At 43.7% G+C, this 12,165-nt stretch overlaps 1 protein-coding gene and 1 non-coding gene across 10 annotated transcripts in view; both read right to left on the bottom strand.

The window, feature by feature from the left end:
• The window catches only part of SVOPL (SVOP like), a 75,377-nt gene that overhangs the window by 26,759 nt on the left and 36,453 nt on the right, over positions 1-12,165 (bottom strand). For 8 of the 9 annotated variants that reach the window (XR_645474.4, XM_031665133.1, XM_009203943.3 and 5 more), the window contains 5 exons: positions 10,732-10,805; positions 8,525-8,730; positions 7,710-7,821; positions 6,312-6,393; positions 1,859-1,948 (listed from right to left, as the gene is read on the bottom strand). Coding sequence is in view for 7 of the 9 variants with exons in the window: in XM_031665133.1 (XP_031520993.1) it covers positions 1,859-1,948; positions 6,312-6,393; positions 7,710-7,821; positions 8,525-8,730; positions 10,732-10,805 (564 nt within the window). In the remaining 2 variants the exon portion in view is untranslated. Of the gene's footprint in view, positions 1-1,858; positions 1,949-6,311; positions 6,394-7,699; positions 7,822-8,524; positions 8,731-10,731; positions 10,806-12,165 lie in introns of all 9 variants that reach the window. The other variant, XR_001901254.2, reaches the window with a different exon arrangement.
• On the bottom strand, positions 5,405-5,532 carry LOC116274787. Its single transcript, XR_004183561.1, has one exon. It is a non-coding gene; the product is annotated as a small nucleolar RNA SNORA40 (small nucleolar RNA).

The following is a 12,165-nucleotide window of genomic DNA, read 5'->3' as shown; positions in this document are numbered from 1 at the left end:
CACTTTGGAAGGACAAGGCAGGAAGACGGCCTAAACCCAGGAGTTGGAGACCAGCCTGAGCCACACAGTGAGACTCCATCTCTAAAAATAAATAAATAAACAGGCGTGGTGGTGCATGCCTGTAGTCCCAGCTACTGGGGAGGCTCAGGTGGGAGGATCCCTTTGGCCTAGGGGGATTGAGGCTGCAGTGAGCCATGACTGTGCCACTACACTCCAGCCTGGGCAATAAAGCGAGACCCTGTCTCTGGGAAAAAAAAAAACATAGGACAACTTTTTTTCATCACTAGGTTCTTTTCTGATAAATGATGAAGTACTGAGGAATTTTGAAAAGCAAAAGCACCAGACAAAAGGCATCCCAATTTTTCTTTAAGACAGGTGGGGATTAGCTTGGTTTCTCAGATGTTAAAAAAAAAGAAAAAGTGAAAAAGACAGGTGAGGAAAACATTCCCAAGATAGTTTTTAAAAATTCGTGGTAGCAAAATCCTTGTGTTAAATGGTAGGAAATACACGTTAAAGTCTACTCAGCCCATCCCAACTCCCGTTCTCTGCAATTTCGCCTCTGCCAGCTGCGTTTATATGTAACCCGGACTGTGGGCCACAACTGAGTTAGCTGAAGCATGGACAACTGGCAAGACCTGGACCAGTGGGGGTCTCTGTCTCGGGATTCAGAGAGAACTAATCAGCGTCTTCCGGAGGCCAGAGCGAAGGATGTGTGTCTGGGATTTGTGGAGCTGCCATAGGCAGCGGCAAGCACAGCACCCTGGTTCTCAGGAATAAGGAAAGCCTGCATGCTTAGGTGGAAACGAGTGACCACAGGCACTAGACAGAGAAAGAGGACAGAGCCTGGGCCCCTGTCAGTGCCCCTACTCCCAGACCGGGCTCGGACTCATTCTTGCCCTTTTTTGCTACAGCCAGGACACGTGGATTTCTGGTGTTTTTTTTTGTTTGTTTTTTGTTTTTGAGATAGAGTCTCACTCTCGCCCAGCCTAGCGTGCAGTGACGCAACCTCGGCTCACTGAAACCTCTACCTCCCGGGTTCCAGTGATTCTTGTGCCTCAGCCTCCTGAGTAGCTGGGACTACAGGCGAGCACCACCATGCCCAGCTAATTTTTGTATTTTTAGTAGAGATAGGGTTTCACCATGTTGCCCAGACTGGAACTCCTGACCTCAGGTGATCCACCCACCTTGGCCTCCGAAAGTGCTGAGATTACAGGCATGAGCCACCGCGCCCAGGCTGGATTTCTGTTTTTTGCAGCCAAAAAAAAAAAAAAAAAAAAAAAAAAGGACTGACATGTGCAAAGCAGCAAGCTCCACAGCCCTCTGAGGAACCACGACCCCAAGGGTCGCCATACCTGCCTCTGTTGTTTCTTCTGAAACAAGGCTCCATCCATGGCTCCACGTCACCTTGGGATTTTATCCCAGCCTAAGCCTGGCTCACCTGTGCCCCAGTACCACCTCCCTGCACCTCAGCTGAACCTGCCCGCACTCTCTGGCTCTGTTTCACAGTTGCCACCTGGACAACGGACCAGACAACCATTCTAACTCAGGGTTAGAGCCCACTGTCATTCAACTGCCCAGGCTCCTCGTTTTGACCATTGTTTTCCATCTTCCCCCCATTTTAAAATGGAGCAAACCCTGAATGCAATGCAATGCATACTACTGACTGGAAGCCTGAAAGCCTGGTAGCAGATTTAGCCTCTTTCTACCTAAATCCACCAAACAGCAGGAAAATGGCACCTCGGAAAAACTCATGAAGTCCACAGAAATCCTCCGTTCTGCCTTTAATCTGAAGGGCCCTGGGGTTCCTCTTTCCCCACCCCTCTCAGACTCTCTCCCACTACAGAGTCCTCAGCCGTACCTGGGATATAAATGGCGCCACCATTGCACCAATGCGACACAGGGAGCCGCTGATTCCCATCCCCAAAGCACGCATAGTGGTGGGGTAGACCTGCAGGGAGAGGCATAGAAAGTACCAGTCAGATAATGTCCGTCCTTCCCCGAGCCCTCCTCCTCCCCTTTCCTCCCCAGGTCAGGCTTTCGAATGCATCCAGTACCAAACACAGTTACAGAATATGGAGCGGAAGGTGTTCATTTTCTCAGGTACACAACTTTGAATTTTTGGGACAATATCAGCAAAAAATAAAGACTTCAAAATTATCCTTTAAATGAGCAAATTCCAAAAATGTGTTTCACTGAATATTCCAAATATAATTTTAGAAAGACAAGCTCTGGAATCAGACAGAAGAGCGCCACTTCAGAACTATAAATACATAAAAGTGATTCTACTGAATGGGAAGAAAATACTCCTCAAAGATCCGATGAAGTCTTCAATACAAATACAGCTAAGATAATTAACCAGAGGGCCAGGTACTTGCCACACCATTCCCTGTGCTCTTATTTTTACTTCTTTTCTTTTTTAAAATTAGAGATGGGATCTTACTATGTTGGCCGCACTGGTCTTGAATATCTGGACTCAGCATTCCTCCCACCTCAACCTCCCAAAGTGCTGGGATTAGAGGCATGAGCCACCGTACCTGGCCCCTGTGTTCTTGTTAAATTCCCTAGCCTCTTTGCTGTTGCAGAATCTTACAGCATTTCCTTCCTACTTTCCTTCCTTCCTTCCTTCCTTCCTTCCTTCCTTCCTTCCTTCCTTCCTCCCTCCCTCCCTCCCTCCCCCGCCCTCGTCTCATCACTCTGTCACCCAGGCTGGAGCACAATAGTGCAATTTTGGCTCACTGCAACATCCACCTTCTGGGTTCAAGCGATTCACCTGCCTCAGCCTCCCAAGTAGCTGGGATTACAGGCGTGCACCACTGAGCCTGGCAAATTTTTGTATTTTTAGTTGGTGGGGGTGGGGGGGTCTCTCCATGTTGGCCAGGCTGGTCTCGAACTCCTGACCTTAGGTGATCTGCCAGCCTCAGCCTCCCAAAGGGTTGGGATTACAGGCGTGAGCCACCATGCCCAGCCCTTTTTAACATTTTATTAAATTTTTATTTTATAGAGACAATGTCTCGCTATGTTGCCTAGACTGGTATCAAAATCCTGGGCTCAAGCGATCTTCCTGCCTCAGCCTCCCAAAGTGCTGGGATTACAGGTATGAGCCACCATGCCCAGCCATATTCTACTTTCTTGCTGAAACTTGTTCATATTTATAGTAAAATCTAATTGGTTTTTCATTGATTCAGAATTCTTAAAGGAACCAGAAGTTTAATAAGTCAGCAAGTCTTATTGAATAAATAGAATTGTAGGGAGAATACTTTCTAGGAAAGAATGGTTTCTCAAAATGTTGGAACATGTTCTTAGTGCTATAAAATACTGACAAAACAGGTTTATCAACTCTCTAAGGCAAAGCATGTAGCCCCCTTTAGTTGCCCACATCTTTGCCACCATCTGTCAAATGCAAAAAGCAAGATGCTTTCCGCCTCACAGGACACTGCTATATTTACAGGAGAAGGTCTGGGGGTGGAATATCTTTATGCAGAGCTTTCTTATTTTCTGAAAAATGAGGTTGCTATGACTGAAAATAATGAATTCAGGTGATGGCTTCTTTGCTGTAATACTGACAAAGTCTTTTGTTCACATTGTGAGTCACCTGGAAGATGGAATAACAGAAAACTATCATTTTTAGTTATACATCTTTTTTGAAAAACAATATAAAAAATAAAATACTGGCCGTGTGTGGTGGCTCATGCCTGTAATCCCAGCACTTTGGGAGGCCGAGGCGGGCGGATAATGAGGTCAGGAGATCAAGAAAGACCATCCTGGCTAACACAGTGAAACCCTGTCTCTACTGAAAATACAAAAAATTAGCCAGGTGTGGTGGTGGGCGCCTGTAGTCCCAGCTACTCGGGAGGCTGAGGCAGGAGAATGGTGTGAACCTGGGATGTGGAGCTTGCAGTGAGCCGAGATCGCACCACTGCACTCCAGCCTGGGCAACAGAGCGAGACTCGGTCTCAAATAAATAAATAAATAAAATACTTAGGAATGACCCTCAAAATGAGCAAATTCCAAAATATGTTTGACTGTCCATCTCAAACGCTATTCTAGAAGTACACCATGTTACTCATAGTTTTTTTGGTTTATAAATTTACAAAATAACTTTAGATTTGTTTTTGTTTTTAATTATGCAAACTTATTTTCTTAACTATGCAAAATTACATAAAGTCAATAATTTTTTTTTTTTTTCTTTTTGAGACTGAGTCTGTCACCAGGCTGGAGTGCAGTGGTGTGATTTCGACTCACTGCAGCCTTTGCCTCCCAGGTTCACACAATTCTCCTGCCTCAGCCACCCAAGTAGCTGGGATTACAGGCACCCGCCACCATGCCTGGATAATTTTTGCATTTTTAATAGAGATGGGGTTTCACCACATTGGCCAAGCTGGTCTCAAACTCCTGATGTCAAGTGATCCACCTGTTTCAGCCTCCTAAAGTGCTGGGATTATAGGCGTGAGCCACCGCACCCAGCCAATTAATTTTTATTCTAGGAATTTCATGTTGCAATTCCCTCCACTGTCCATCAAGTTCACCTTTGTTCCACTACAGAGCTGGAGTAAAATTTATCGTCAAAAGATCTTCAAGTTAGCCCTTTTTAATAGAACTGATACTTAATCCAGTTGTCCTGTCAGCCCATAATTCTTTTATTTTGGCTTCTTTCATCTCCTTTTAATATGATATACTGATGAAGACTTCAAAATTCACCAAAACTCTTTGGGATCTAATTTCTTCAACCAATTTACTGTAGGGTCATTTTTGGAGTAGGTGGATCTGCCTCGTTCTCCATTTGATGCCCTCTGTGAATATGCGTGAGTTCAAATCATATTCATTCCTAAGCTATCACAGCTCAAGAAGAGTACAGACCTGTGGAATATGTCAATACCTTTAACCCCAGACATCATGTTTTCAAGATAAAAGCCTTTAAAACAAAAAGTCATCTTGATATATCAAGTCAACATGAAATTGGAATACAAAATGGATATAGCTGAGATTTTCCTCATATATTATGCTTTTAAACTCTCTATTTGATAGTCCTAGAACCAAACTTTTTTTTTTTTTTTTAATTTAGAGGCAGGGTCTAACTTTGCTGCCCAGGCTGGAGTACAGTGGTGCTATCAGAACTCACTGCGGCCTCCAACTCCTGGGCTCAAGCAATCCTCCTGCCTCAGCCTCCCTTTCCTAAGTAGCTACAATTACAGGTGCATGCCCCCACCCCTGGCTATTTTTAATTTTTGTGGAGATGGGGTTTTGGTTTCCTTGCCAGGCTGGTCTTGAACTCCTGGCTTCAAGTGATTATCCCACCTCAGCCTCCCAAATTCAGGGATTGCAGGCATGAGCCACTGCGCCCAGCCTGGAACCAACCTTTATGGTTATCAATACTCCAATCATTTTAAAGTGTCTTGGGTATCATAATACCCTTCTTATTTGTAGTAAAACTTATACTGAACAATGAGTTCCGGATTGCAAAAGAGGATTGATTTTTTTGTACCTGTCTATAAGTCAACTTTAGATTTTGTTCCTGGAACTAAATGAAGTATTATGTATAACTCGAACATCTCATAGCTTTCTATTTTTATCTCTGTGTGGGATAAAAAGTACTTTTCTCTGCGGGTTTAATGGTTTTTGACATGCCAAATCTTTCATCGCAATAGACTTCCCCATTTCCTGCCATGAAGCTGAAGGCAGCTGTATCAGTGTCTAAAGCACTGTTTCCTGTAGCTCAATGAATGACAAAACCAGTTAAAATACTGTTAAGTTCCCTATTCAAATATTGTTTCATTTCTAGGAATATAGGTTCTTTAAAGTGGGAGGTTTATGAGGAAAACTCCAGCTACCTCAGGCAGTACCTTGCACATAGATGTATTAATTCAATAAATTAATACAGAATAAATCAAGATTATATTCAAATGTAAGCTACATGCAGCAAATAACAGACAGAGGGAAAAGGATCTTCCAAAAGAATAAAAGTGAAAAATGTATTCTAATTTCAAAAAGAGAGAAAGGAAATTCTACATTTGACAGTAACGTGTTGCTACCTATTACTTCTGGAAGCCTAGTGCTAGGGCAAGGAGGTGGTTTTTCCATGCAAGCTATTTAAAGAAAGGAAGAAGATCCTGTCTTCCAGAGATTGGCTTTCAATAGACTGAACGGGGAAGGGGAAATTCACACCAAATAAACTTCTGGTGTCTTTTTAACAGATTGTTTTTAGAAAATCATCAAAAGTCAACAGAAACCAGGGATGCATTACCTTTGGATGGACACCCTAAGTAGCTCACCTTAGATACCCTGTTGTAAGGAAGCCCTGCATGAAAACTCACCTCAGCTGTGTAAATGTAGATAGTGTTGAAGTTTGCAGCTACCAGGGCCCTCAGCATGAAGAGGAAGCCAATCAGGCCGGCACTACGAAACAGGAAGTGGAGAGAAATTATAAAAGGCAGCATGGAGGACCACCTCCCGTGGCCCAGTTCCAAGTGCACTGTGGATGATAAGACACACCCACAGATAACTCAGAAACCGAGGGAGGTACTGCTTCTCAGCTGGCCTGATTGTGGGGTCCTTAAGCAAACCTCCTTCCAATCTTACTCCCCGCTGCCCTCTCCCTTCCCCAGTGCTGCCATTCAGCCTGGCCCCTCACATTAGCACACCTGCTGGGCACGGTGGTTCACACCTGTAATCCCTGCACTTTGGGAGGCCGAGAGAGCTAGATCACTTGAGGCCAGGAGTTCAAGACTAGCCTCAGCAACATAGTAAGACTTTTTTTTTTTTTTTTTTTTTTTAAGACAGAGTCTGGCTCTGTTACCCAACCTGGGGTGCAGTGGCACAATCATGGCTCACTGCAGCCTCAGCCTCTCAGGCTCAAGTGATCCTCCCACCTCAGCCTCTTGGGTAGCTGGGACTACAGGCATCAACAACCACACTCAGCTAATTTTTGTATTTTTTGTAGAGATGGGGTTTTGCCATGTTGTCCAAGCTGATCTTGAACTCCTGGGCTCAAGTGATCTACCCGCCTCAGCCTCCCAAAGTTCTGGGATTACTGGTATGAGCCACCAAATTTTTTTTTTAATTGACCCAGCATGGTGGTGTGTGCCTGTAATCCTAGCTACTCAAGAAGCTGAGGCAGGAGGATGGCTTGAGCCCAGGAGTTAGAGGCTGCAATGAGCGGAGATCGCATTACTGCATTCCAGCCTGGGTGACAAGGTGAGAGACTCTGTCTCAAAGAATAAAAAAAAAAATTAGCACACCTGCTGCTACCATCCCCTGGAAAACAGTGCAGAGAACTTGTAGAATAAATGATACATATCAGAGCTCAGGTCACTCCAGGACTGCAAATTAAGAGTGAAATGAGCAGAAGGCTCAAATAAGCACACTGTTTGTATTACTAAACTTTCTTGGCACTGGTTCAAATAATGTGATAAACAACCAGAGCCCCGATTCTCCAGGAAGCATTACATAACGATCCTCAATGTTTTGGTAGGTAAAGTGAGTACACCATCATTGGCACCCATAATCCTGTGACAGCTGGAGGAAGATGGGGTCTGTAGGAAGAGGGAAGGGGGTAATAGGGAACAGGCAAGACCATTCTAGTCAAACAAGCAGCCCATTCTCCACTCTCCTGGGTGAAAGAGACTTGTCCCTGAAACTACTGAACACCATGGGTCAGGAGACTCCATTTAGGAACCACTGCAAAAAACCTGAAGCAACTAACCAGAAAATACCTTGAAGTGCAAATGTTGAGGAGAAGGAAGAATAAAGCCGTGCATCCCATGGTAATGGAAAGGCTCAGCCGTCTTCCCAGGAAATTGATGCCCAGGATATTTAAAGGATTCACTAGAAAGCAAACAGTAAAGATAATTTCTGGAACCTTGGAAGGCAAGTGGCATATTGCAACACTGGCATCGATTCATTCTTGTCGTTTCAGAAAGAAGCAACATCATCCAAACCTCATGAGTATTCCAGCCAAAATCCAGTCACATTGTCATCAATTTCAAGACTTTTTACATATACTTTACCCACGTGGGTCCAGGAATTATAAGCACTGGTGCCCAGGATATTTATCATATCATGCAGGTCTATTGTAGATTGCCAGCTTGCCAGGCCTATATTTTAAGTGTTTTATATGTTTTCATCAAATTCAAGGTGCCTTTGATTTTTTTTCATCGGCTCAATTTAACATTCAGCCATTGATTTTTAAGTACCATCATTTTATGTCTACTAAAATAGAAATAATGCTGTCAATTGCAATCTAACAAGCCATTGTAAGCCACATTCCAATTTCAGAGATGTTAAAATGTAAGGGCAAAAAAAACACCTTACAATTGATAGAATACAGCACTTCAAAGCTCTACTCCTCCAGACTTCTCTTGCCAACACCAATCCAAATTGGAGATTTTTCAGCACTACTTTGTGACTTACTCAGTTCTGCTAGGCAGGAGCAGCATCACAGCATCACAGCATCACACTTCTCTCAGCTAAGACTCAAGTGCACATACACCACCCAAGACAGAGACACGACATGCAGAGGGACACTTACGAGCAATTTCACCGATGGTGCTGATGATCATGGTCCGATAGTCAGAGGGTGCAAACATGTGGCAGTAGCAGGGGCTCTGGCTCTCCCCTGAGTCGCCCCCAGTCACCACCACCTCAGAGTCTGCCTTTGAACCACAGACCAGGTCCCGCTCCAGCAGCTCAGCACTGGCCAGGATAACCCCATAGTAGGCAAAAGAGATTCCGAGCCTGGAAGTGAGAAAAGAATGTCACTAGCAAACGCTGAGACCAGACCTGAAGGATGAGTGGGGAGGGGATACCAAGTGGAACGTGCAGCATGTGGAAAGCAAAGAGAGCAGACAGTCAGGTCAGATGCTACACAGAGCATCTGTGGAAGTATCTCTTACACATCATACTGATGTACACATGCCTGTTGGGTGTAAACCTAGGAGCGGAATTGCTGGGCCATAGTATACACATACTTCCAGCTGTAATAGAGACCTCCAGTTTTTCAAAGTGGCTGTACTAATTTGAACTCCAGTCAGCTGTGTATGAAAATTCCAGTTACAGCCGGGTGCGGTGGCTCACACCTGTAATCCCAGGACTTTGGGAGGCTGAGGTGGGTGGATCACGAGGTCAGGAGATCGAGACCATCCTGGCTAACACAGTGAAACCCTGTCTCTACTAAAAATACAAAAAATAAGCCAGGTATGGTGGCGGGCGCCTGTAGTCACAGCTACTCCAGAGGCTGAGGCAGGAGAATGGCATGAACCCAGGAGGCGGAGTTTGCAGTGAGCCGAGATCGCGCCACTGCACTCCAACCTGGGAAACAGCGAGACTCCGTCTCAAAAAGAAAAAAAAAGAAAGAAAAAGAAAATTCCAGTTACTTTGCCTCCTTCTCAACCCTTGGTATTGTCAGTTTTTCATTTTAGCCATTCTCTTGGACTGGCGGATTTGTAATGGTATCTTGTTGGGTTTTAATTTGCATTTCCCTGGCGACTTTAAGGTTGAGCATGCTTTGATGTGTTTATCTGGTATACGTTTTTGGTGAAGTGCCTGTTCAAGTCTCTTGCGTATTTCTAAATTGGGCTGTTGGACGGGCATGGTGGCTCATGCCTGTCATCCCGGCACTTTGGGAGGTTAAGGCAGGAAGATTGCTTGAGGCCAGGAGTTTCAGACCAGCCTGGGCAACAAAGCAAGACCCATTCTACAAAAGCAAAATAAAATAAATTTTAAAACTTAAAAAATTTTTAAAAACTTAAATAAACTGAGTTGTCTATTTTTTCCTGTTAAAAAAAATTATATGTCTAATATATAGCATATTTTATATATATGTGTGTGTGCGCACACGTGTGTGTGTATATATATATAATTTGCTGGAAATATACATTGCAAATTTCTTCTTCCCATGGATGGCTTACCTTTCAGGCTCTTCATGATTTTTTTTTTTTTTTTTTTGAGGCAAAGTTTCATTCTGTCACCCAGGCTCGAGTGCAGTGGCACAATCTTGGCTCACTGCAACTTCCACCTCCTGGGTTCAAGCGATTCTCTTGCCTCGGCCTCCCAAGTAGCTGGGATTACAGGCACCCACCACCACACCCAGCTAATTTTTTTGCATTTTTAGTGGAAACAGGGTTTCTCCATGTTGGCCAGGCTGGTCTCGAACTCCTGATCTCAGGTGATCTGCCCATCTCAGTCTCCCAAAGTGCTGGGATTACAGGCGTGAGCTACCACACCCAGCCTTCTTCATGATATCTTGACACTGTTCCTAAGTTCCTAATTTAATGTATTAAAACTCATCAATCTTTTCCTTTAGAGTTAGCATGTTTTCATCCTGTTTAGAAAATCTTTGCTTACTCAAGGTCATGCTGCAGAGAAATGAAACACAGAGGGTACCACAAGAGTCTGTGCCATTGGACTTGATGATTGGTGACTTCAAAGGACAAGTTTCTGTCATGTGGTGAGGAAAAAGACCAGGCTGCAAAAGTTAGGAAGTGAGCTCATATGCTCATAAGAAAAATTTTTAAATTGGTTGAAGACAATTAGGGATTTTTCCTCTATCTGTCTATGTATGTATTTACTTATTTAGTGGTAGTGGTGTTTGTAGAATGACGAGACATTGCTTGTCTTTGTAATATTTGGAGTTGGTCTTATGTTTTTCTCCCCAGTGGCACTCACATAGATTTACTTAAATAGGTTTCCTCCCAATGCCTCTATTTAAAACTAGTTTTGAAATAATTACACTCTTACCATATGACCCAGATCTGTAACGTGGTCCGTAAATATTTAGCATCCAATAGGTCTGCAAATCTTCCTCTTTTTTCCTGGGGTAATAATGAAAAGAGGGAGACAGAATATACTCAGCAGGTTAAGGATGAACGAAAGTTTCCACTGTTTTCGATCACAGAAGATGAGAATCATATTGGAGCATGGTGGCCTGGGATAACCACTCAGCTCCTATGAGTACAGCTGACACAAACCCAAAGATAATTGCTCTAAACACATCTGTCTCAGCCAGATCTGTCTTTTGGCTTTTTCTTATCACTGACAATTACTAAAGTTCACTGAACTTAAGATCCTAACCTTTTGCTCTTCTTCTGCTCACCAGCACTGGTGCGGGGGTGGGGAGGGTAGGAGGACACATGCAAAGTAACTGTGAAACTGATGAGAGATTCTTCTAAAATTAGCATTAAAAGGAAAACTCTTATATTAAAAAAAGAATATGAGACTTGTTAAGAAAACAACGGCATCAAGTTGAAAAAGGACAGAATGCCTAATTTCTTTTTCTGTCTCTAAGGGGTGTAGTTAGCAAAAGTTCTTGTCCATAGTACCTATTCAATACCTTTGGATAAAAACAAGTAACCTTTGGATAAAAACAAGGGCTGGGTGTGGTGGCTCACGCCTGTAATCCTAGCACTTTGGGAGGCCAAGGCAGGTGGATCACCTGAGGTCGGGAGCTCGAGACCAGCCTGCCCAACATAGCAAAAGCCTGTCTCTACTAAAAAGACAAAAATTAGCCGGGCTTGGTGGAACATGCCTGTAAGCCCAGCTACTTGGGAGGCTGAGGCAGGAGAATCGCTTGAACCCAGGAGGCGGAGGTAGCAGAGAGCCGAGATCACGCCATTGCACTCCAGCTTGGGCAACAAGAGTGAAACTCCGTCTCAAAAAAAGAAAAAAAAAAAAAAAAACAAGGAAGAGTTACCTGATGGCACAGTAATCGATTTTTATGTAAAGCTAGGAATGCTTCAGATGAGGGCACGCCATTGAAAACCAACAGGTCTTTTCTCAGAAAGAGACCTGGGATTACAGGCTCTTTCTAGAGACACCGGGAATGTGGTCCTTGGGTGCCCCAGATTTTGTTATCACAGAAAGTTAGAGTTTGAAGGTAACTTAGAGGCCTTTTGCTCCAATGGTTAATTTTTAATTTTTGTGGGGCACATAGTAGGTATGTCTATTTATGGGGTACATGAGCTGTTTCGATACAGCTCATGAAATAAGCACATCATGGAAAATGGGGTACCCATCCCCTCAAGCATCTATCCTTCAAGTTACAAACAACCCAATTATGTACCTCAAGTTATTCCAAAATGTACAATTATTATTAACTATACTCACTGTTTTGCTATCAAATAGTAAGTCTTATTCTATTTTTTCTGGCACACATTAACCATCCCCACCTCCCCT

This window comes from Papio anubis, chromosome 4, assembly GCF_008728515.1.
Source record: "Papio anubis isolate 15944 chromosome 4, Panubis1.0, whole genome shotgun sequence".
NCBI lineage: Eukaryota > Metazoa > Chordata > Mammalia > Primates > Cercopithecidae > Papio > Papio anubis.
The sequence above is the reverse complement of the archived record's forward strand: the minus strand, read 5'-3'. Positions and strand labels throughout refer to the sequence as shown.